Genomic DNA, 21,479 nt, shown 5'->3' with positions numbered 1-21,479 from the left:
TCTATGTGTCAGCCCTGCGATAGTCTGGCGACCTGTCCAGGGTGTACCCTGCCTCTCGCCCGATGTCAGCTGGGATAGGCTCCAGCCCCCCCGCGACCCTCAAGAGGATGAAGCGGTTAGAAGATGAATGAATGAATTTAGATTTAACATTTAGGTGCCACATTTAATATTTAGATTTAACTATTTAATATATTTCTAAGTTAACAAATATTGCTGTAAATGTGGTAAAAGGTGATGTTAAAAAATTCACAATACTTTTTTAAACATTGTTTGAAGCTAAATGTGGCAAAATGTTGATGTTATTTTCAGCGTGAATACACTTTACAAACGGCACCCCATAGACAGACAGTTTGCCGAAGTAATTTGACGCGTTCAGGTGTTAATGATGTGTACATGCACTATGTGTGTGGGGGATTCACAAGCACACAGAAGTGTAGTGTATGTGTGTAGTGTACGTTTGTAACGCGCTGTGCACGCGTACTGATAAGACGTGTGAGCGCGTCATGTAGCGGGCATGTGTGTAACAATCGTGTCTCCATAGTAACCCTATGTAAAATGTAGGCGTGCGCTCACGCGGTTTGATTAGATCTGATGTGTCCTAAGTAGGCGCAAGTGACGCGTTGTAGTGTGGTTGGGTGAAACGTTTGACCCCTCATAGTGTGTGTGTGTGTGTGTGTGTGTGTGTGTGTGTGTGTGTATGTAAACCTTTCAGTTTCTGCTCCAGGTATTCCAGGATGATCTGGACCAGTTGGGCAACTGAAAGAATTAGAGCTCCAAATGCCAAAGACCCTGTGTGATACCTGAAGGTAGACAGAGGAGACACAACACTGTTTGTTATGTATTGCTAACTTTGGATTAAAGATGAAACACCACAAATTTTTCATGATTGTATACAATCTGACAAATGATGAATCCCAGGCTTGGTCTGGGTTTGTCCTGACCTGACAGTCCTGCTGAATGATGAAAAGAGTGGACATAGTGGAATATCCTGAGGCTTTCTCCTGGCCCAGTAGTAGCTAGCAAATGTCCCAGCAAGGGTGCACTGCTCCAGAGCCAAGCTAAAGTTGACCAGCCAGAAGAAAACCAGTAGGTTGAACAGCTGCAGCAGGAAGAGGTAGCGGTGGTAGGATGTCTCTCCACCATAGAAGGCAAACAGACACTGAGAATCCAGACATAATGCCGATTTGGAGATGTTGGTTTTGTTGAAGGTCTGACAGAGACATGAGGGGGAGACCAGAGGAGACTCTTTAAGTAGATTTGTACAATTTGTGCAACATGGCGATTCCAGGTACAAGCCCTGTCTTGATCAACAGAGGGAAGCATCTCAGTTGCTCAAAATCAAAGCTGCAAGTGGCAGAGTGCATTTCAAGTTTCATAAAACACTTCAGCTCATTTGATTTTACCAATCATATACTTGCTTTCAATCAATCAATCAATCAATCAATCAAACAATCAATTTTATTTATAAAGCCCAATATCACAAATCCCAATTTGCCTGAGGGCTTCACAGCATATAACATCCCTCTGTCCTTAGGACCCTCACAGCGGATAAGGAAAAACTCCCCCCCAAAAAAACCTTTAACGGGGTCAGAAAAATGGTAGAAACCTCAGGAAGAGCAACTGAGGAGGGATCCCTCTTCCAGGACAGACAGACATGCAATAGATGTCGTACAGAACAGATCAACATGAGAAATGAACAGTAATCCGTATACAAAATGATACAGAAAGAGAGGCTTTATCATAACAATGTATGCAGTAGTTTGGTGACTGTACACACAAAGATAATTTGCCTCCCCTTTATCAACAGGTACTGGCATGTATGTGCCAGATGTCTCCACAGGATTGCTTTGGGAATATTTGACATGTGGACTATTTCCTGCTAACACCTGCCTTTTGCAAAGTTTTTTGATTATTAGTTGCAATGTTTTTCTAACAACCTTCCCCATTTATAATAGAAATGAGTCAAAAAAAGAGTTGGAATCCAAAGAAAAGGCATTTTTGTCGAGCATATTGAACTGTAGATGTGTGTCAAATTACAAGTCAATAAGACTAACAGTGTGAGGGGCTTAGACTTTCAAAGTTTTCACTTTTTCTGCTGTTCATTAAAGCGCCACCAGGAGATTGATTTGGATCAAATTTGAAATGAAACATTAGGACAGCAAATTGAACAAAGGCATAATATAATCGATTGGACTCGTGGTGTGAGGGGCATTGCATTTTGAAAACTACAGTGTTTCTTTACAGATTCAAACAGTTCTATGAGTCCTCAGTATATATGTTCATGAGCACATCACTTTGGGGGACATAAGTGTACTGTATGACTGTCATAAATACAAAAAGCAGAAAGATAAATGGATGACATTGACGAAAATATTGTACCTTGGGGTTGCAGGTACTGTTGACATAGGGGCAGCTCACATCAGGAGACATCACTTTGTAGATCGCTTCACCTGAGGATGCTAGATGACTGGTTTCACATTGCTGGTTAAAGACACATATTCATCTGAATACAGAAGAGTTTCACAAATATACATTTTAACACGTGCAAGACTTCTTCAAATGAATCTTTCAGCTATGAACTACAAGAATTTAACAAACATGTTATATTCCTCTTTCCATTCTTCCTGTTGTCGCTTGTGACCACTGCGAAGGATACACAGCAGTAACCGCCCAGTAGGAGATGCAAACAGCCAACAAGAGAAAAGTAATGACTGGAAAGAACAGTGTGGACATGATGTGTCCGATTGCTCTGCAACAACAGAGGAACCATGAGGCCAGGGAAATAATCATCATCATACAGTATATTTTCTTTTAATCACATCATTTTAAAAGACATTCACACATCTGATTATTGTGATCCATCTTTACTGTCTTAAGTTCATACTTGCTGGCCTCTCTGAGCAGGGCGATTGCCACTCGCACTCTTTTCCTTAAGAAGATCAACATCAAAAAGATGGAAGCTTCTGCCACTCCCAGAGACACCACTGACAAACACAAACATCACAGTTTAACTTTTTAGATTTTTAGGGCAAAGGTGGTTGCATTGTTTGATTTGTCACATTTTTGCTTTTGCTCCCCCAAACATTCAGTTGTGTCAAAATGTCTGATTCCCCTCAAAATGTTTGTCATCCTTGGCATAATTCCTATAATTCCCTTGAAAAGTAAACCAGCAGGAATACTGCATTTATTAATAACCACTTTGTTGAATTAACCCCATACAGATGAATATAATTTGATATTCTATTGGACATGCAAAATAAGGATTTGCATGGCAGAGAATTTTCTCATCACATCACAGCCATTGTTTAAAAAAAATCAATTGTTTAATACCATTAGTACACAAGTTACAAAAACATTATCTGATGGACAAATGAGGCATGATGCATTAACAACTGTCTGACAGGTACTACTGAAATCAAAATGCCAAAACATTCAATGCAAAAAGGACTGAGTCCTTTTTCTGTTGGTCTACTTTTTGGTTCACCTTGACGGGAGTGAATCTGGTTCCTCTAAAAAGCACTATATGTGAAAACAGCCAAAGTCTCAAGCTTGTCATTTCATCAAATATGAAGTCTGGAGCTGCTCCAACTAGAAAAGTGCCCTCAGTAGAGTGCTGATCGCCAAGTGGCTGGCTGGGCTGATCATGGGCACTCTAGACAATTCTTTTCAGCTGACTCACTGCAGTACTTCAGAATTGTCCCAGAAGCTAATAAAAATGCATACCTCCTGTATTTCTTGACAGAGCTGCAGCAAGTTGCACAGAGCAGAACAAGTGTTCCTGCTAACTTGCACTGTATGTGAAATATAGATGTAATGTTATTATGAGGATGAGTGTATTTTTAATGACTAAAACAAAATTATAAATCTTTAATCCATGTCATTTAAAACAGTACTTTGAACAGATTTAGTGTTGTCTGGATGATTCAGCACAACATAGAACATTAAAACAGACAAAAAAAGAACAATTTAACCACATAGCCTGCTTACATAATAATGGTTGATGCACAAATCAACAAAATCTGCAGATATACAAAACTGGGTAGGCGAAACACTCTGCTGAAATGCTCCCTGTTTGGTATGACGCCGTGCTGCAGACAAAACTGGGTCACAGCTGCACACAGTGGAATTATCCCTCCTGGCTCCCTTACAGTCAAGATGCACGTGAAAATAACAAAAACGAGGACTTATTTATCTCGTACTGTGCCTAATTTAAGGATCATGACACGTGGAATTAATCTGCAGATGCTCCAGTTAAAGATAAGACCAAACTTTTCTATGGATGTCAGTGAATAAAACAGATTTCTCACCAATTATGGATCACTGCAACCACAAGAAGTCTTTGAGCAAGCAGTCATAAATGTGCACACAAAATATGAGACTGATTGGTCCAGTAGTTTATGAGATTAGCTGCTGACAGACAGATACACACGCTCACATAGGCACGCGCGCGCACACACACACACACACACACACACACCCACACACCCAAATGAGCTTTATTCTATTGTAGTGTTCTAATTCATGAAACAGAAAACGTAACCATATAGTCAGAACATTCCCCTGGGTGCTCCAAGTGTCATCTAGAACATCTTTCCCAATTTCCTGACTGCGCAGCTCCGGAATTGTTACCCTGTGACATCACAAAGTAGAGTTTGAGGAATCTATTATTTAGATTTGGGAGAGAGTTGTTCCTTTTTTCTAATATTTTGGCCAGTTTTATACTGTAGAAATAACATGTAGACATTTTTTTTAATGGACACAGTTCCCCTCTAAGTAAGTTCTATCCAACATCTGTTGAAACTGTCAATGTGTAGGAAGGTAGATTACATTGATGAGACCAATAGAAATATGGTACTCTACTAAATGTGCACTATCCTTCACAGAGAGAGCACATACAGTTCTTAAAGGGATAGTGCACCCAAAAATGAAAATTCAGCCATTATCTACTCACCCTCACGCCGAGGGAGGCTCTAGTGAAGTTTTAGAGTCCTCCCATCACTTGCGGAGATCGGAGGGGGGAGCGGCTAGCACACCTAATGGCTGACGGCGACCCAGACTAAAACGTCCAAGAACACAAAATTGAAACCACAAAATATCTCCAACATGCTCATCCTTAGTGATCCAAGTGTCTTGCAGCCCCGACATAAAAAGTTGTTTTCGAAAAACGTCATTTGAACTCTGTTTTTAGCTTCACTGTAGCCTGTAGCTCTGACTTCTTCTTCTCTGTGCTCCGTCTCTGTGCTACACATATATATTTCAAAAAGAAACTTTAATGATATAATATCATATGAATAAATGAATAAATATACATGAATATTAATGTTGTAATGTGACGAGAAAATGACCTGAATGCACTAAACATTTTTAGATTGTCAAAATGTTTGAGACAGTCCTGGTACTAATTGATCCACTGGGAAACGAAGTATCATATGAGAGGAAAATACTTCGAAACTGGAGGTAATGTTGTTTAGGCTTTAGAAACACATATTGGTGATCTTTGTAAGCTAATCTTAAATTTTAGTCATGTTTAAAGTGTTAATTGATAATGATGGTAATTTTCATGATACATGATCAGTGTGTGTGTGTGTGTGTGTGTGTGTGTGTGTGTGTGTGTGTGTCTTTTCACTCTTTTGACAAATAGAAACTACTTGCAGAAGGCAGGCTGTCGACAACAGAAAGCAAAATGGAGAGTTCAGACAATACCACACAACAAACACCAGGACGCCTGGAGCTGTGGCATTTTGGTGTTGATGGTAAAAAGATTTTAATTATTGTTATAGAAATTTCAAAATGTCTTAAATTACTGTTTCCAGCGTAATAAAATACTGTGCTACATTTTGTTTAAAAATGTGTTGCCGAAAATTCCACAGTGCCTTTCAGGCAGCACTTTCGAGCTACTGTCAGTGTGCTGTTTCTGCAAAAATGCTTTATACTTCCTGTGCAAGAAAACGCAAACGTTGGGCTTAGATGTAGCCTGTGCTCTGCTTCAGTGGTATCAAACACTGATTTAAGTTGACTATGCTTTATTTACTCATGCAAAATGTGCTTTGTACGTTCAGTTCAAAATCTTATGAACTCTATGGTTTACAGGGAATGTGGATGATTACTGTGTGGTGTGCTCCTATCTGGAACCAGATGGGGATACGAGCATGATAGAAATGGTAAAGTATAATAAAATTTGTGCTTTGTAGGGCCGGGTGATTATGGCAAAAATCAAAATCATGATTGATTGAACTTTTAACCTCGATTACGATTAATGAACGATTATCTCCAGCCTTGATGTCTTTCGGACCTGTGTGTAATTGACAAGCAAGAGTGAAAACATTGAATTTCTCCTCAGGGGGATTAATAAAGTAAATAAAGTAAATAAACTATGTATTTTCAGTTTCTTTTGTTTTGTATTTTACACTGCCCCCATGTAGATATTTTGTGATATTTTTGCACAAGTATCTTTTGGGAGTGAAAATAATGATGTTTTAAAGGGCTGCTGTGTAAAATGGGTTGAAAACCGTTGAAAACAGTGACATCAGTGGTCAAATTCTAGATTGCAGGGCTCACTCGCTCACCCCTCCCGTCGGGTAAATGACGTTAGCCTCGTAGGGACAAAAAGCCTTGTGCAGACAAGAGTTTTTCAAGAGTAGGTCTATCTAGCGACGATGTGAATGTTTATTTTAAAATCTAAACCATGTTACGATATTGTAATGAATCCCTCACGAGCAGGAGACCAGAGTAGCGTTCGGGAAAAAGGCCAGTTTATTTGAGCACTCCAAAAACTCCAGGGGGTAAAAGACTCCGTCCCAAACTCTGACTCTTCTAGCGTAACATACACACTCCATACACACATTCTCGTTTACAATACCAAGCGGGCACCCCCTCCCCTCTCTGCTCCACCAATCTCCAGCCCGCACACTGACTGACAGCGTAGCCTGTAAACAGAGCTCAGCTGTTTATTTAGCCTAGCAATATCTCCGGACTATAGTAGCTGCAATGGACGACTTTGAACGCGATTTTGAAGAGTTTCTTGTCGCGGACACAGACCCAGAGCCATACCTGTTTGAGCCGGAGCATACAGATGAGGAACTTAGATGCTGAGCGGGCGAGAAGAGAGACTGAATCCTCCGCTCCCATTTTGCTGCACAGAATGGGATTCGGTGCTACCATCGTTGGGGAGATATATCATCAGGAGGAAAAGCGCTGCAGAGAGTGCATCACAAGGAGTGAAGTTGTGTCTTATTTTCCTCGCAGATGACGGTTCGGGTTCATTCTCTCTCTCATTCAGATTCAGATTTGACAATAAACCATGGCAAATATTACACACTGGCCCTTTAAGGTGTTACGCTGTTGTTAATGTCTAGTTAGGTTTAGGCACAAAACCCACTTGATTAGAGCTATGAAAAGATCATGGTTTGGGTTAAAATGATCACTGGAGACAAGTTTTCAAATTTCTTAAAGATATGCAACCTTTACTGTCATGGCAGTGAAACAACAACAACAACAACAGTGAAAACCAAGACTAATTGACATGGGCAAGATTAAGTCAATTAGAATTTCTAAATGTCGGTTTCGATTATTTTTCGATTAATTGCCTAGCCCTAGTGCTTTGTATTTTTTATTTCCATACAAATATATCTTTAATTTTTTGTAGGTGCAGTGCGATTCCTGCAGTAGGCGGGCACATTTTGAATGTGTCCAGTATAACAAGAATATTTCTGCAAAAAATGTAGCTGAACTGTGCTGGAGCCCTGGGGCCTCATGTATAAAGGGTGCGTACGTGGCGTACGTCCTTTTCCACGGCAAAGTTCAGATGTATCAAGAGTGAAATGACTGTGGAAATGTGCGGTGCCTCACGCCAACTTCATGGCTGGCGTACGCACGTTTCTACAGCTGTTGAAAAATACCGTTAACAACGTTTTAGCAGTATTTGCTGCATTGGTTCCCGAGGGCAATCCTCCTGGAGCTGTGCGCAGAGCTGCGGCCGACCTTGGAGCGTGATACAGCGAGAAGCCATGCGCTGCCTGTATCCATACAGGTGCTGACCACAACGGGACTCCTAGCAACACAGGCATTCCGGGGGGAGCTGGCCGACCGATCGGGACTGTGCCAGTCGACCCTGAGCCGAGTCAAGCCAGCTGTGTGGGACGGAATTATCCGCATGTCAGCCAGGTATATCAAATTCCCATATGCAGCTGAACAGACCAACATTAAAGCGCAATTTGCAGCGAGAGCCGGTTTTCCTAATGCTATCGGAGCTATCGACTGCACACACATTATAAAAGCGCCATCGCAGGATGAATTTGTTTTTGTCAACAGGAAGTATTTTCATTCGATCAATGTACAGACCATATGTGATGCGCAACTGCAATTAACCAACACTGTGGTGAGGTGGCCTGGTTCAACGCACGATTGATACATTCTGAGTAACAGCATGGTTGGAAACAGACTACAAGCTGGCACTGTGCGCGATGGGTGGCTTCTTGGTGAGTAAATAATTTATTCGTTTAATTGTCCTAATATCAATCCCCATGATGCGCACTGAACACGTGCGCCCCCAAATATTATCCTGCCTTCATAGCATCAATACTAGTCAGTGGTTAAAGTTAGTGACTTGTTGTTTTTTAAACTACAGCTTCAGAGCTTTCGAACAAGCCCCTGATTGTCTCTGTGTGTGAAGTACTCATGTCAATAAACCCGTGCGTAAAGTGCGACATTTCCTAATCAGCCTCACCTTTCCCCCGGCGCACTTCTGCATTCATTTACAACAATAGTGTGTGATCCGTGCCCCGCCTGTTTTGGCCACACTTTGGCGCTGGGCAGCCCTCCTCTGCTTCACGTCCACCTTAATGTCGGACCACTTCATTTTTAATTCTGCGTGTGTACGCTTTTCTGACCCCACTGCATTGACAGCCTCACTCACACTCTCCCACTCACTCCTCTTGCGTTTTGTATTGATGCCGGAGGACTGTGTGCCAAAAAGTACATCTTTGCGCGCCTCCACTTAAATGAGTAGCGTTTCCAATTCGCATTCTGTGAAGATTTTCTTTTTTTCCCGTCTTATTCATTCTTTTGTTTTAGTTTTCTGATTGTGCAGAGAGGGGAATCTCAGGTGCATGGCCTATTTAAATATGATTTGCATATTTAAACGGGGGCATGGACAGGGAGGGGCCGGGTTCTCCAACGTGCGCTCAATTCCACGTTGATTGGGATGTACAAAGGAAATGTGCTTGGATTCATGTGTACGCACAGATTCATACATATGGATATTTTTGTGCATACGACGTTTTCTGGATTCAAGCGTACACCATATTTCAGTAGGAAATCCACGCAAGTCTTTGTACATGAGGCCCCTGGACTCTGGCCTGGCCTGGCCTGTAATTAAGCAGATGAAGCTTGCTAGTGTGTTTGAACAAATGATATGTTTTTGTTTTGATTCAGTTTTTAGCTTTAGCGCTGCAACAATTAATCGATTAATCGATGACTAATCGATAATTGAGTTAATCGCCAACTATTTTGATAATCAATTAATTGTCTTGAGTCTTTTTTCTTAAGAAAGAAAAAGTCTAAGTTCTCTGATTCCAGCTTCTTAAATATGAATATGTTCTGGTTTCTCTAGTCTATGACAGTAAAGTGAAGATCTTTGGGTTGTGGACTGTTGATTTGTACAAAACAAGACATTTGAGGACGTCTTCTTGGGCTTTGGGGAACAGTGATCAACATTTTTCAACATTTTATAGACCAAAAGCCGAACACATGAATCATTTTAATTTACCTTTTGTATCAGCAGCAGCAAAATATCAGCAGCAAAGTTGATTTAAAAGATGTAATTTTCAATGAAGTATCATTTTTCTCGTGTTTATTATTAATTTGGAAATAATTAAAGTGACCCTGTGCTAAATTTAAAAGCTAATAGCTAAATAAGAGTAATTTAATAATTATGCGATTCATAATCTGATTAGTCAACTAATTGTGTCAACAGTCGGTGACTGGTTGACAGTCAAAATAGTCGTTAGTTGCAGCCCTGTTTAGCACTGTCAATTTCAAATAATGTTCTGTTATTGAATACAGGGGTGGAAATTATTTTTTTTATCTGATTCGTCGATTAATCGAAAAAATAATAGACCGATTAACCGTTGCTACAGCAGACAATCTTTGCTATATAGTAGACATTCTTTGTAAGTGTATTTGAACAAATTACCAGTTTTTGTTTGATTCAGTTTTTAGCTTTATGCATGTTTATAGCCTGTCAATACTGTGCTACAATGGCAGCATTGCTGCAGCAGACAATCTTTGTACTATACAGTAGACAATCTACAGTACAGGCCAAAAGTTTGGACACACCTTCTCATTCAATGCGTTTTCTTTATTTTCATGACTATTTACATTGTAGATTCTCACTGAAGGCATCAAAACTATGAATGAACACATGTGGAGTTATGTACTTAACAAAACAGGTGAAATAACTGAAAACATGTTTTATATTCTAGTTTCTTCAAAATAGCCACCCTTTGCTCTGATTACTGCTTTGCACACTCTTGGCATTCTCTCCATGAGCTTCAAGAGGTAGTCACCTGAAATGGTTTCCACTTCACAGGTGTGCCTTATCAGGGTTAATTAGTGGAATTTCTTGCTTTATCAATGGGGTTGGGACCATCAGTTGTGTTGTGCAGAAGTCAGGTTAATACACAGCCGACAGCCCTATTGGACAACTGTTAAAATTCATATTATGGCAAGAACCAATCAGCTAACTAAAGAAAAACCAGTGGCCATCATTACTTTAAGAAATGAAGGTCAGTCAGTCCGGAAAATTGCAAAAACTTTAAATGTGTCCCCAAGTGGAGTCGCAAAAACCATCAAGCGCTACAACGAAACTGGCACACATGAGGACCGACCCAGGAAAGGAAGACCAAGAGTCACCTCTGCTTCTGAGGATAAGTTCATCCGAGTCACCAGCCTCAGAAATCGCAAGTTAACAGCGGCTCAGATCAGAGACCAGATGAATGCCACACAGAGTTCTAGCAGCAGACCCATCTCTAGAACAACTGTTAAGAGGAGACTGCGCGAATCAGGCCTTCATGGTCAAATAGCTGCTAGGAAACCACTGCTAAGGAGAGGCAACAAGCAGAAGAGATTTGTTTGGGCCAAGAAACACAAGGAATGGACATTAGACCAGTGGAAATCTGTGCTTTGGACTGATGAGTCCAAATTTGAGATCTTTGGTTCCAACCGCTGTGTCTTTGTGAGACGCAGAAAAGGTGAACGGATGGATTCCACATGCCTGGTTCCCACTGTGAAGCATGGAGGAGGAGGTGTGATGGTGTGGGGGTGTTTTGCTGGTGACACTGTTGGGGATTTATTCAAAATTGAAGGCACACTGAACCAGCATGGCTACCACAGCATCCTGCAGCGACATGCCATCCCATCCAGTTTGCGTTTAGTTGGACGATCATTTATTTTTCAACAGGACAATGACCCCAAACACACCTCCAGGCTGTGTAAGGACTATTTGACCAAGAAGGAGAGTGATGGAGTGCTGCGGCAGATGACCTGGCCTCCACAGTCACCGGACCTGAACCCAATCGAGATGGTTTGGGGTGAGCTGGACCGCAGAGTGAAGGCAAAGGGGCCAACAAGTGCTAAACACCTCTGGGAACTCCTTCAAGACTGTTGGAAAACCATTTCAGGTGACTACCTCTTGAAGCTCATCGAGAGAATGCCAAGAGTGTGCAAAGCAGTAATCAGAGCAAAGGGTGGCTATTTTGAAGAAACTAGAATATAAAACATGTTTTCAGTTATTTCACCTTTTTTTGTTAAGTACATATCTCCACATGTGTTCATTCATAGTTTTGATGCCTTCAGTGAGAATCTACAATGTAAATAGTCATGAAAATAAAGAAAACGCACTGAATGAGAAGGTGTGTCCAAACTTTTGGCCTATACTGTATGTGAAAGTGTATTTGAACAAATTACATGTTTTGTTTTGATTCAGTGTTTAACATGTTTATAGTCTGTCAATATAATTATAATTGGAAAATCATTCTAGCTGGTCCTGGGTCTTCTTTGCCATTTTTCCGTTTTGTTTATGATGCACCAAATGTTTTCTATTGCTGAAAGATCTGGGGCCTGTTGTTCTGAATTGGTTGTTCGAACGGCAAGCCAGGCTAAGGATGAGCGGCTATGTCAAGCCAGGTGTAACTTATTCAGGTGAGTGCGCGTCCACGGCTTTCTTAAATAGACCTCATGGGTCGATCACAGTTTCACTGATGCACCAATGGAGAGGACACGTGCGGCTTACTTCTCGCCCAGTGAGCAGCGTGTCATCATGCTTATGAGGAGGTTAAACACATAATAACTAAAAAAGGAAACAGCAGCAATTATTAAGCAGAGAGAAAATGCATGGCAGACAATTGCGGACTGACTGAATGCGTAAATAATCTACACTTGCTGCGCAAATGAATCTGTCATAATTACAATTAGAGTTCCCTTCACAAATTAACAGTTATACACACTACATAATGTATAAGAAGTCAGTGATGTGGCGCTCATAGAAAATATACTTGTAGCATAACACAGATGCTGAACAGCCTAATAGCCTGCCTGGAAATATAGTGAGTATTGCCAATTGCTGTGCTAATAGATATGTGTTTTACAGAATTCACAAACTGTCAGACAGCTATATGCAAGTCATCTACAGAAGCAGATAGGGCTGGCACATGCGAAGCTCCAGTGTGAAAAGAGAAAGCTGCAGGACATGGAGCTTGACAGACAAATAAAAAAAAACTTAAGGAAACTGGACTTGGAAATAAGAAACTAGAGAAAGAAGTAAGTGATTTTAATGCACACTGTAAGCATGACTGTGATTCAATGTATTAATCAATGTTATTTCTCTATTTCTCTCCCCAGCTCCAAGCAGACAGTGACTGATTACAGTGTTTTTCATTTCAATAAAATGAGGTCAAAGAATATTGTGGTTTCATCTTCCTGTTTTCATTCATTAATGTAAAGTACACTGGAGTCATTGATCTAGTTAACTGGGAATATAATTTGGGAAGGTCATACAGTTATGAAACCTAATAACCACTAATTGTGTGCTACGCCAAATACACCTCCTTGTATGTTTATTAACAATTAATCATTTTATTAATAAGGATATATTTATAAGGATATGTACATGTCAAAGTATGCTTGGGCAAGATGCTGAACCCCAGATTACTCCCAATATTGTATGCACCCTGTGTGGTAGACTGACAGCATTAGTGTGTGTCTTAGAATGGGTGAGTGAGCAGCTGCACACTGCTTAGCGCTTTTATCTTAAGCGCTTTATTGCTACTATGTAAAAATAAAAAATTAAAATAAAATCCTGCTATAAGCAGCTATTTAATAAAAACTGCAAACAAAGCAGCTATTTTAACAACCCCCTGCTATAAAAGCAGCTATTTAAAGAACGAGAAACAAAAATCAGCTCTAAAACCATCAGTATGACGGTCATTGCACGGCTCCCTGCTGTGCGGCGCTGGGTTTGCGGACCCAGCAGTCTGCACAGGTCGCGGATCCCATCCCCTAAAAAGCGGTACCGCTCATACAGGTGGTCGTCATGGTGGAGCAACAGGTCCGACCTGTCCCGCAGCAGTCGCTCGCGTCTAAATGCTCTGCGCACAATAAGTGCCTCTTCTTCTAGTCCTGACTTTATATATTGCCCTCTTCACTGACTTCATTGAAGATGCCTGACGATGCTTATTGATTGATTGACTGATTCTTTTAATGACCACACAGCCAGGCTGGTGGAATTTGTTTCCAGCACAGCTCACTGATAGAGGTTCCAACATTAAGGACATTAAACATAGTCGATACAGACAAACATATTATCACACGAGTAATTAGGCTATGACAAAAAGAATGTTTTAAACGTTAACTGTTTTTTTTTTTTTAATTATTATTATTATTGTAGGCTTAATGTATTTTGTTCAAAAATGAGGCAAATACGTACATAAGAACATGAAATTACGGTAAAACACATTGATTTCCTATCGCAGTGAAAGCTGACTGGACATGTAAGGCACCAGGCTAAACCAAGCCTGGTTGTTAACCTGGTCGGGACCAGGGTAAGTGCACAGAATAAATCTCCATGGCAACATATGTGCCTCTACTTTCGAACAACCGAATCAACGCTAAATTAAGCCAGGATAACTAACATATCCCAGCTTAATCTCTTATCTAGGTTTCAAACAACAGGGCTCTGGACTGTAAGCAGGCCAGTTAAGCACCTGGACTCTTGCGAAGCCATGCTGTTGTGATGGATGTAGTATGTGGTTTAGCATATTGGTATTTTATGAATGCATTGAGTAGTGGCTGACGTGCTGACGTATTGCGGTAAGCGAGTTGTGTCATTTCCGGTGTTTCTGTGACAGTGTCTCTGTACTGCTCTGGTGAATTCTACTAGCCTGCTTTATGCTTTCTCACTTCAGTTGCTTTAACATCTACTTCAAGTCTTAACCCACACTAGTTATGTTTAAGCACTTATAGCTCTCCTCCTTTCTACGACTTTCTCGCTAATCTCTTAGCTGTTGTTTGCACGTTACTAGCCTTGGTAGCTACATTAGCTTTACAGCTAGCGATGGCTTCTCCCTCTGCTCTTTCTTGCTCGGTGTGCCAAATGTTCAGTTATGTCTCTGCCTCCTTTAGCGACACTGGTAATTGTAACAAGCGTATCTTATTTGCTGCGTTGGAGGCGAGGCTTAATGAATTAGAAGCACGGCTCCGCACCATGGAAAACCATTCAGTAGTTGCGGTAGTTGGCCAGCCCCTTGTAGCCGGTGCGGAGCCACATAGCATAGCCTTAGCCTCTGCTAGCTGTCCTCCGGTAACTCCCGTTCAGCCGGGAGGTTGGGTTACGGTTCGCCAGAGGCAGAGCTCCAAGTCGAAGCCCATGGCTCACCACCAGCCTGTTCACGTTTCCAACCGCTTTTCCCCACTCAGCGACACACCCGCAGAGTATAAAACTCTGGTTATTGGCAGCTCTATTCTGAGAAACCTGAAGTTAGCAACACCAGCGGCCATAGTCAAATGTATCCCTGGGGCCAGAGCGGGCGACACTGAATCAAATTTAAAACTGCTGGCTAAAGCTAAACGTAGATTCAGTAAGATTGTTATTCACGTCGGCGGCAATGACACTCGGTTACGCCAGTCGAAGGTCACTAAAATTAATATTGCCTCGGTGTGTGAATATGCAAAAATGATGTCGGACTCCATAGTTTTCTCTGGACCCCTCCCAAATCTGACCACTGATGAGATGTTTAGCCGCATGTCATGATTTAATCGCTGGCTGTCCAGGTGGCGTCCAGTAAACAATGTGGGTTTCGTTAATAATTGCCAAAGTTTCTGGGGAAAACCTGGTCTTATTAGGAGAGACGGCATTCATCCCACTTTGGATGGAGCTACTCTCATTTCTAGGAACCTGGAAAATTTTATTAGTAATTTAAATCCCTGACAACCCAGAGTTGAGACCAGGACAGAGAGTCGCAGTCCTATACGCCTCTCTGAGCTTCTAGTGCAGTTACCCAGCTATAGTTTTCATAGTTTTATACAAACGGTGTCTGTCCCCCCTCCCACCTAAATTATTTAAATCTAAAATTAAACAAAGAGGAGTTGTGCATAACAACCTCATGAAAATGAAAACCTCTTCTGTGACAGAAAGACAAAACAGGAGAATTAAATGCGGACTGTTAAATATCAGGTCTCTTTCGTCTAAAGCAGTGTTAGTAAATGAATTAATATCAGATAATCATATTGATTTACTCAGTCTCACTGAAACCTGGCTGTGTCAAGATGAATATGTTAGTCTAAATGAGTCCACTCTTCCCAGTCATAATAATACCCACATTCCTTGAGGCAGCAGCCGAGGAGGGGGAGTTGCAGCCATTTTTAACTCTAGTGTGTTAATCAGCCCTAAACCTAAACTAGATTATAAGTCGTTTCAAAGCCTCGTTCTTAGTCTTTTACATCCAACCTGGAAAACCTCGCAGCCACTTTTATTTGTTATAGTGTACCGTGCTCCTGGCCCGTATTCTGAATTTGTATCTGAATTCTCAGAGTTTTTATCCAGTCTAGTTCTTAAATCAGATAAAGTTATTATTGTAGGCGATTTTAACATTCATGTCGACGTTGATAATGACTCCCTGGCTACTGCGTTTATCTCATTATTAGACTCCACTGGCTTCAGTCAGGGTGTACATGAACCCACTCACTGTTTTAACCATACCCTCGATCTAGTTCTGATGTATGGAATTGAAATTGATAACCTAACAGTCTTTCAACAGAATCCCTTGCTATCGGATCATTATTTGATTACTTTTGATTTCTTTTTACTTGATTACACGCCACTCAGCAACAGTTACTAGTGCTGTTGCAAAATTTAAGGAAATGATTACTCCGTCGTTAAATTCAATACCAAGTCCTTCAGTAACAGAGGTTTCCCGTACCGACTTTAACCTCTCCAGAATTGATCATTTTGTTGATAGCGCCGTAGGCTCGCTGCGAACAACACTCGACTCTGTAGCTCCTCTTAAAAAGAAGTTAACAAAGCAAAGAAAGTTCGCTCCTTGGTAAAACTCTCAAACCCGTAAGTTAAAACAAATATCGCGAAAGTTTGAAAGGAATTGGCGATTAACCAAACTGGAAGAATCTCGTTTAATCTGCGCAGACAGTCTCAAAACTTATAAGAGGGGCCTCCGCAATGCCAGAGCAAACTATTACTCAGCTTTAATAGAAGAAAACAAGAATAGGTTTCTTTTCAACACTGTAGCCAGGCTGACTGAGAGTCAAAGCTCTATTGAGCCTTGTATTCCTTCAGCCTTTAGCAGTAATAATTTTATGAGCTTTTTTAATGACCTGTCCTCAGATAGTAGGCCTACCTATCTAACCTCAAACACAGTTGTAAGACCTAATTTATATTTAGATTGCTTCTCCCCAATTTCTCTTCAAGAATTGACCGCAGTGATTTCTTCATCTAAATCATCAACGTGTCTCTTAGACCCCATCCCAACGGGGCTACTTAAGGAGGTCTTACCTTTAGTTAACACTCATACTGTATATTAGATATGATCAATATATTCTTATTAACAGGCTATGTACCACAGTCTTTTAAGGTAGCTGTAATTAAACCTCATTACAAATGACCTTCTGATTGCTTCAGACAAAGGACTCGTCTCTGTACTTGTTTTATTAGATCTTAGTGCGGCGTTTGACACTATTGACCATCAAATTCTGCTACAGAGACTGGAACACTTAATTGGCCTAAAAGGTTCTGCACTAAGCTGGTTTAAATCTTATTTATCTGATCGTTTTCAGTTTGTTCACGTTCATAATGAATCATCCTTACGTACTAAAGTTTTGGAGTTCCGCAAGGTTCTTTGCTCGGACCAATCCTATTTATTCTATGTATGCTTCCTTTAGGCAACATCATTAGAAATCACTCTATAAATTTCCATTGTTATGCGGATGATACACAGTTGTATTTATCGATGAAGCCAGAAGAAAGTAATCAATTAACTAAACTCCATAACTGTCATGATCCTCATCATGGCAGCCCCTCCCTCTCCCTTATGTGTTTGTGTGTGTGTGTCATTCCCTGTCTGTATTACTCCTGTGTTTCTCCCCCTGTCTGTTCTGTGTGTGTGTATGTGGGCGTGGTTTCCTTCCACAGGCAGCGCCAGGTGAATCCACTCCAGCAATCAACCTCTCCATAAAGCCTCTGGATTTCTCCCTACTCATCGCCAGATCGTTTCATCAGTCTGCGTGGTAGTTTGTATCCTGGCTCCTCTGTGTTTTTGCCCTCGTGCCTTATTAGCTTGTGTAGCTAATGTCTCTGTGTTTCTTCCGCCTCAACTCAGATTGCTGTGCTTGCCTCGTGATCTCGTGTGTGCTTCTTCACTGCCTGCCTGTGGACCTTCCTGCCGTCGTCTGCTCTCCTGTGTTTCCCCTCGGAGTGAGTACGCTCGAGAAGACGGAACCTACTGCGCCGTGCCGCAGCACCGCCACCATTACCACGTGGCTTATGCCACACCACAGACACTCTCACTCTCCTCCTCACTGGTGCCTTCACGAGACACGTCAGGATCCTGGGACCACGCTCCACCTCTCCCCCTTGCACTTACCAGCACGTTTGAACATTAAAGACTTGTTATTCACTGTGTACCTGTTTCCTGAGTCGTGCTTTTGGGTCCAGGCTTTGAACTAAACCATAACAGAACGATCTGGCCATGTTGGACCCTGCTGACTCAGACTCAGGCTCACCGGTGATGAATCTGAGACATGCTGTTTCATCTCAAGGGATAATGCTCGGACATCATGACCAGACGCTACGGGAGATCATGGACTCCCTCTCCAATCTTACCTCCGGCCTAGCTCGAGTAGAGAATCAGTTGCAAACAATTAATCCACCTGTGCTTAATCTCTCCCCAGCAGTACCAGTGGGCACTTTGCAACCCCGTGAGCCGTACGTTCCTGCCCCTGAACGATACGACGGAAACTTAGGTGACTGTAAGTCTTTTCTTTTTCAGTGTTCCCTAGTGTTTGAGTTACAACCATTGACTTATAGTACTGACAGAGCCAAGCTTGCCTATGTGTTGGGTTTGCTCATGGGGAGGGCTAGAGCCTGGGGAACAGCTTTTTGGCATAGTCCACTCACTGCTCAGGCAACTTTTGAACTGTTTTCCAACGAGATGATGTCTATTTTTGACCATCCCATCACTAGCCATGACACTAGTAACCAACTGTTGAGCTTGCGCCAGGGTTCTCTTAGTGCGGCCAATTACTCAGTCGAGTTCCGTACTCTGGCGGCTGAACGAGGGTGGGACGACAAAGCTCTCCAGTGCATTTTTTTTAAAAGGACTTAATGAAACTGTTAAAGACTGTCTCGTGAGTAGGGCAGAGCCCAAGAGTTTACAGGAGCTAATCGCGTTAGCCATTAAAGTGGACAATAGGCTAAGAGAGTGACGCAGAGACAGAGCACAGGTTGTTGCTGCTGCTTCACCTATTGCTCCACGTTGGCCTGTTGAATCTACTACTGCAAATAATAACCAGTCTGTTGCTCCCACAAGACAAGAGGAACCCATGCAGTTGGGTCATAACCGGCTAACCCCAGCCGAGCGCAGTCAGCGCTTCAAAGAAGGACTGTGTATCTACTGTGGACAACCTGGACATCAACTCACTGCCTGCCCTCAACGTTTAAACCCAAGTCCTCACCAGTTGCAGCCGGGGTTCTGGTGAGTAGCACTGTGGTCCCTATGTTACCCCGTAAACGCATTAACATTGAAGCCTGTATTTTGCTAAACGGTGAAACCTTTAAACTGGAGGCTCTAGTTGATTCTGGCTCTGATTCCAATTTGCTTGATTCCCAGTTTGTTGAACAAACCCTGATTAATACTTTCCCCATTGACACACCTCTTGTGGCCAACGCATTAAATGGGGAGTTAGTGGCTCACATCTCCCACCAAACAGAGACATTATCACTGTTGCTGGCTGGGAATCATCGGGAACAAATATCCTTTCATATCATGCCATCCTCTCACGCCCCTCTAGTACTCGGGTTACCCTGGCTCCAAAAACATAATCCAGTCATCGATTGGGCAGCCGGTAAAATTACAAGTTGGAGTTCATTCTGTCATACCTCATGTCTCAAGTCTGCTCTTCCTCCAAGCTCAAGTAAACCCAGTGCTGCCCCACCAGAACCAGGACCTCTCCTCTGTACCATCCGTGTATCACGACCTAGCTGAGGTGTTCAGCAAGCAGCGGGCTCAATCAATACCACCTCACAGACCCTACGACTGCGCCATTGAGCTGCTGCCCGGAGCCCCTCTTCCCACCAGCAGGCTCTACAAACTCTCCGCACCTGAACGAGAAAGCATGGAGATCTACATAACAGACTCCCTGAACTCAGGTATCATACGCCCTTCCTCTTCTCCACTTGGTGCTGGGTTCTTTTTTGTGGGTAAAAAAGATAAGACACTGAGACCCTGCATTGACTTTTGGGGGTTGAACAATATCACTGTCAAAAATAAATATCCATTACCCCTCATTAACTCTGCTTTTGAACCTCTCCATGGTGCAACAATCTTCACGAAGCAAATAGTCAGTTAACTAAGTAGACCGCTACTCCTCCTACCCTTCCTGTGCGTCTGCCCTCTGCATGCTAGCCTGGTGGATTGATAGTAAGTGCTGGAGCGGATCACTGAAATGGACTTCTTGAATCGCAGCGCGCTGGGCTGGCCGGAAAACCTGGATCAGACTCTATGAAAAACTGGAACGGACTTCTTGGATCAGCATTTTTCCATGCAGTCCAGTCCGATGCGATGCACATTTTTTGCTAATATCGGCGGCCGATACCGATCCGAATATTGGATATAAATATTCTTATAATATAAATTTATAAGCATTTATAAGCAAGCTTTATTTCTCTATCAATTAGGCCTACGGTAGAAATAAATGACTTACTCCTCTGAAAGCCTGCCATCTGGTCCTGTGGGCCTCTGCCTTTTCTTCCAGTTGATCTTGGGGAAGTAAAAAAATGTCTCCAGAACACTACGGGTCAGTAGTGCTGGAAACTCAGGGTGATCAGTGATGCAAGGTCTCTGAAGAATAGCAGTCTCATCAGTACTGATGTCCAGATTCTCAAGTGCAGGCATCGCCAATTCCCAGTCAAAGCAGCAAATACTTTCCTCATCCGTTGGCTTTGCTTAGCATTTGAAACAACTACACCACCAGGTTTCCAGTGCTCGACTCCGGTATTCTGTGGCTGGCTGAGGGTTATTGCGGCAGTTCCGCGTCTGTATACTCGGGCTCAAACAAATTTGGCTCAACAAAGAAATGCTGTTCCTCCTTAAGTCTTCAGACATGTTGAGCTGTCCTTTGCTAAAAGACCGTAGTGCAAATTATCTTTTAGCTACTGTGGTTTCTGTTGTCAGTCCCTGCGGTGCATGTGTCACGTGATGTAAACACGGGTAAGCAAAGCTCGTGCTTTTGCTGGCCTCGCGCAAGTGCACACACGTAATACACAGGGGTGGTACAGAAGTACAGTTCTGCTAGGTGCCAGCACACGTGGGAATAGCAGGGAATGAGTGTGGTGATAAATTAGCAAAAACAGCTCTGGGAAAGGAAATAACAGTACCAGTTACACTAGGAAAAGGAGAAGGGAAAGCAGTGATAAAGAAGAAGGGAATGGAAATATGGCAGAAAAGGTGGAAGGAAGACCAGAAAGGACAGGGATACCACAAAATACTAAAGTCGATCATAATAAAGAATTATAAAGAAAGGAACAGAAGTGAGGAAAGAGTCATAACAAGACTCAGATTAGATCACACAGGACTAAATGGCACGCTGTATGTTATGGGGAAAAGGAATAGTGACAAGTGTGAGAACTGTGGAGTAAAAGAAAACACTTAACATATTCTACTGTACTGTAACATGTATGAAATAGAATGAGAAAGGCT

General features: G+C 42.1%; 1 protein-coding gene across 1 annotated transcript in view; it reads right to left on the bottom strand.

Annotated features, from left to right (window-relative positions):
- The window catches only part of LOC125902799 (choline transporter-like protein 5-A), a 304,241-nt gene that overhangs the window by 78,981 nt on the left and 203,781 nt on the right, over positions 1–21,479 (bottom strand). Inside the window, exons 12-16 of the mRNA XM_049599411.1 lie at positions 2,885–2,984; positions 2,657–2,749; positions 2,380–2,467; positions 942–1,210; positions 706–800 (exon numbers count right to left, since the gene is read on the bottom strand). Coding sequence (XP_049455368.1) covers positions 706–800; positions 942–1,210; positions 2,380–2,467; positions 2,657–2,749; positions 2,885–2,984 — 645 coding nt within the window. The remainder of the gene's footprint in view (positions 1–705; positions 801–941; positions 1,211–2,379; positions 2,468–2,656; positions 2,750–2,884; positions 2,985–21,479) is intronic.

This window comes from Epinephelus fuscoguttatus, linkage group LG15 (assembly GCF_011397635.1).
Source record: "Epinephelus fuscoguttatus linkage group LG15, E.fuscoguttatus.final_Chr_v1".
Lineage (NCBI taxonomy): Eukaryota > Metazoa > Chordata > Actinopteri > Perciformes > Serranidae > Epinephelus > Epinephelus fuscoguttatus.
This window is presented reverse-complemented; position numbering and strand designations above follow the sequence as displayed.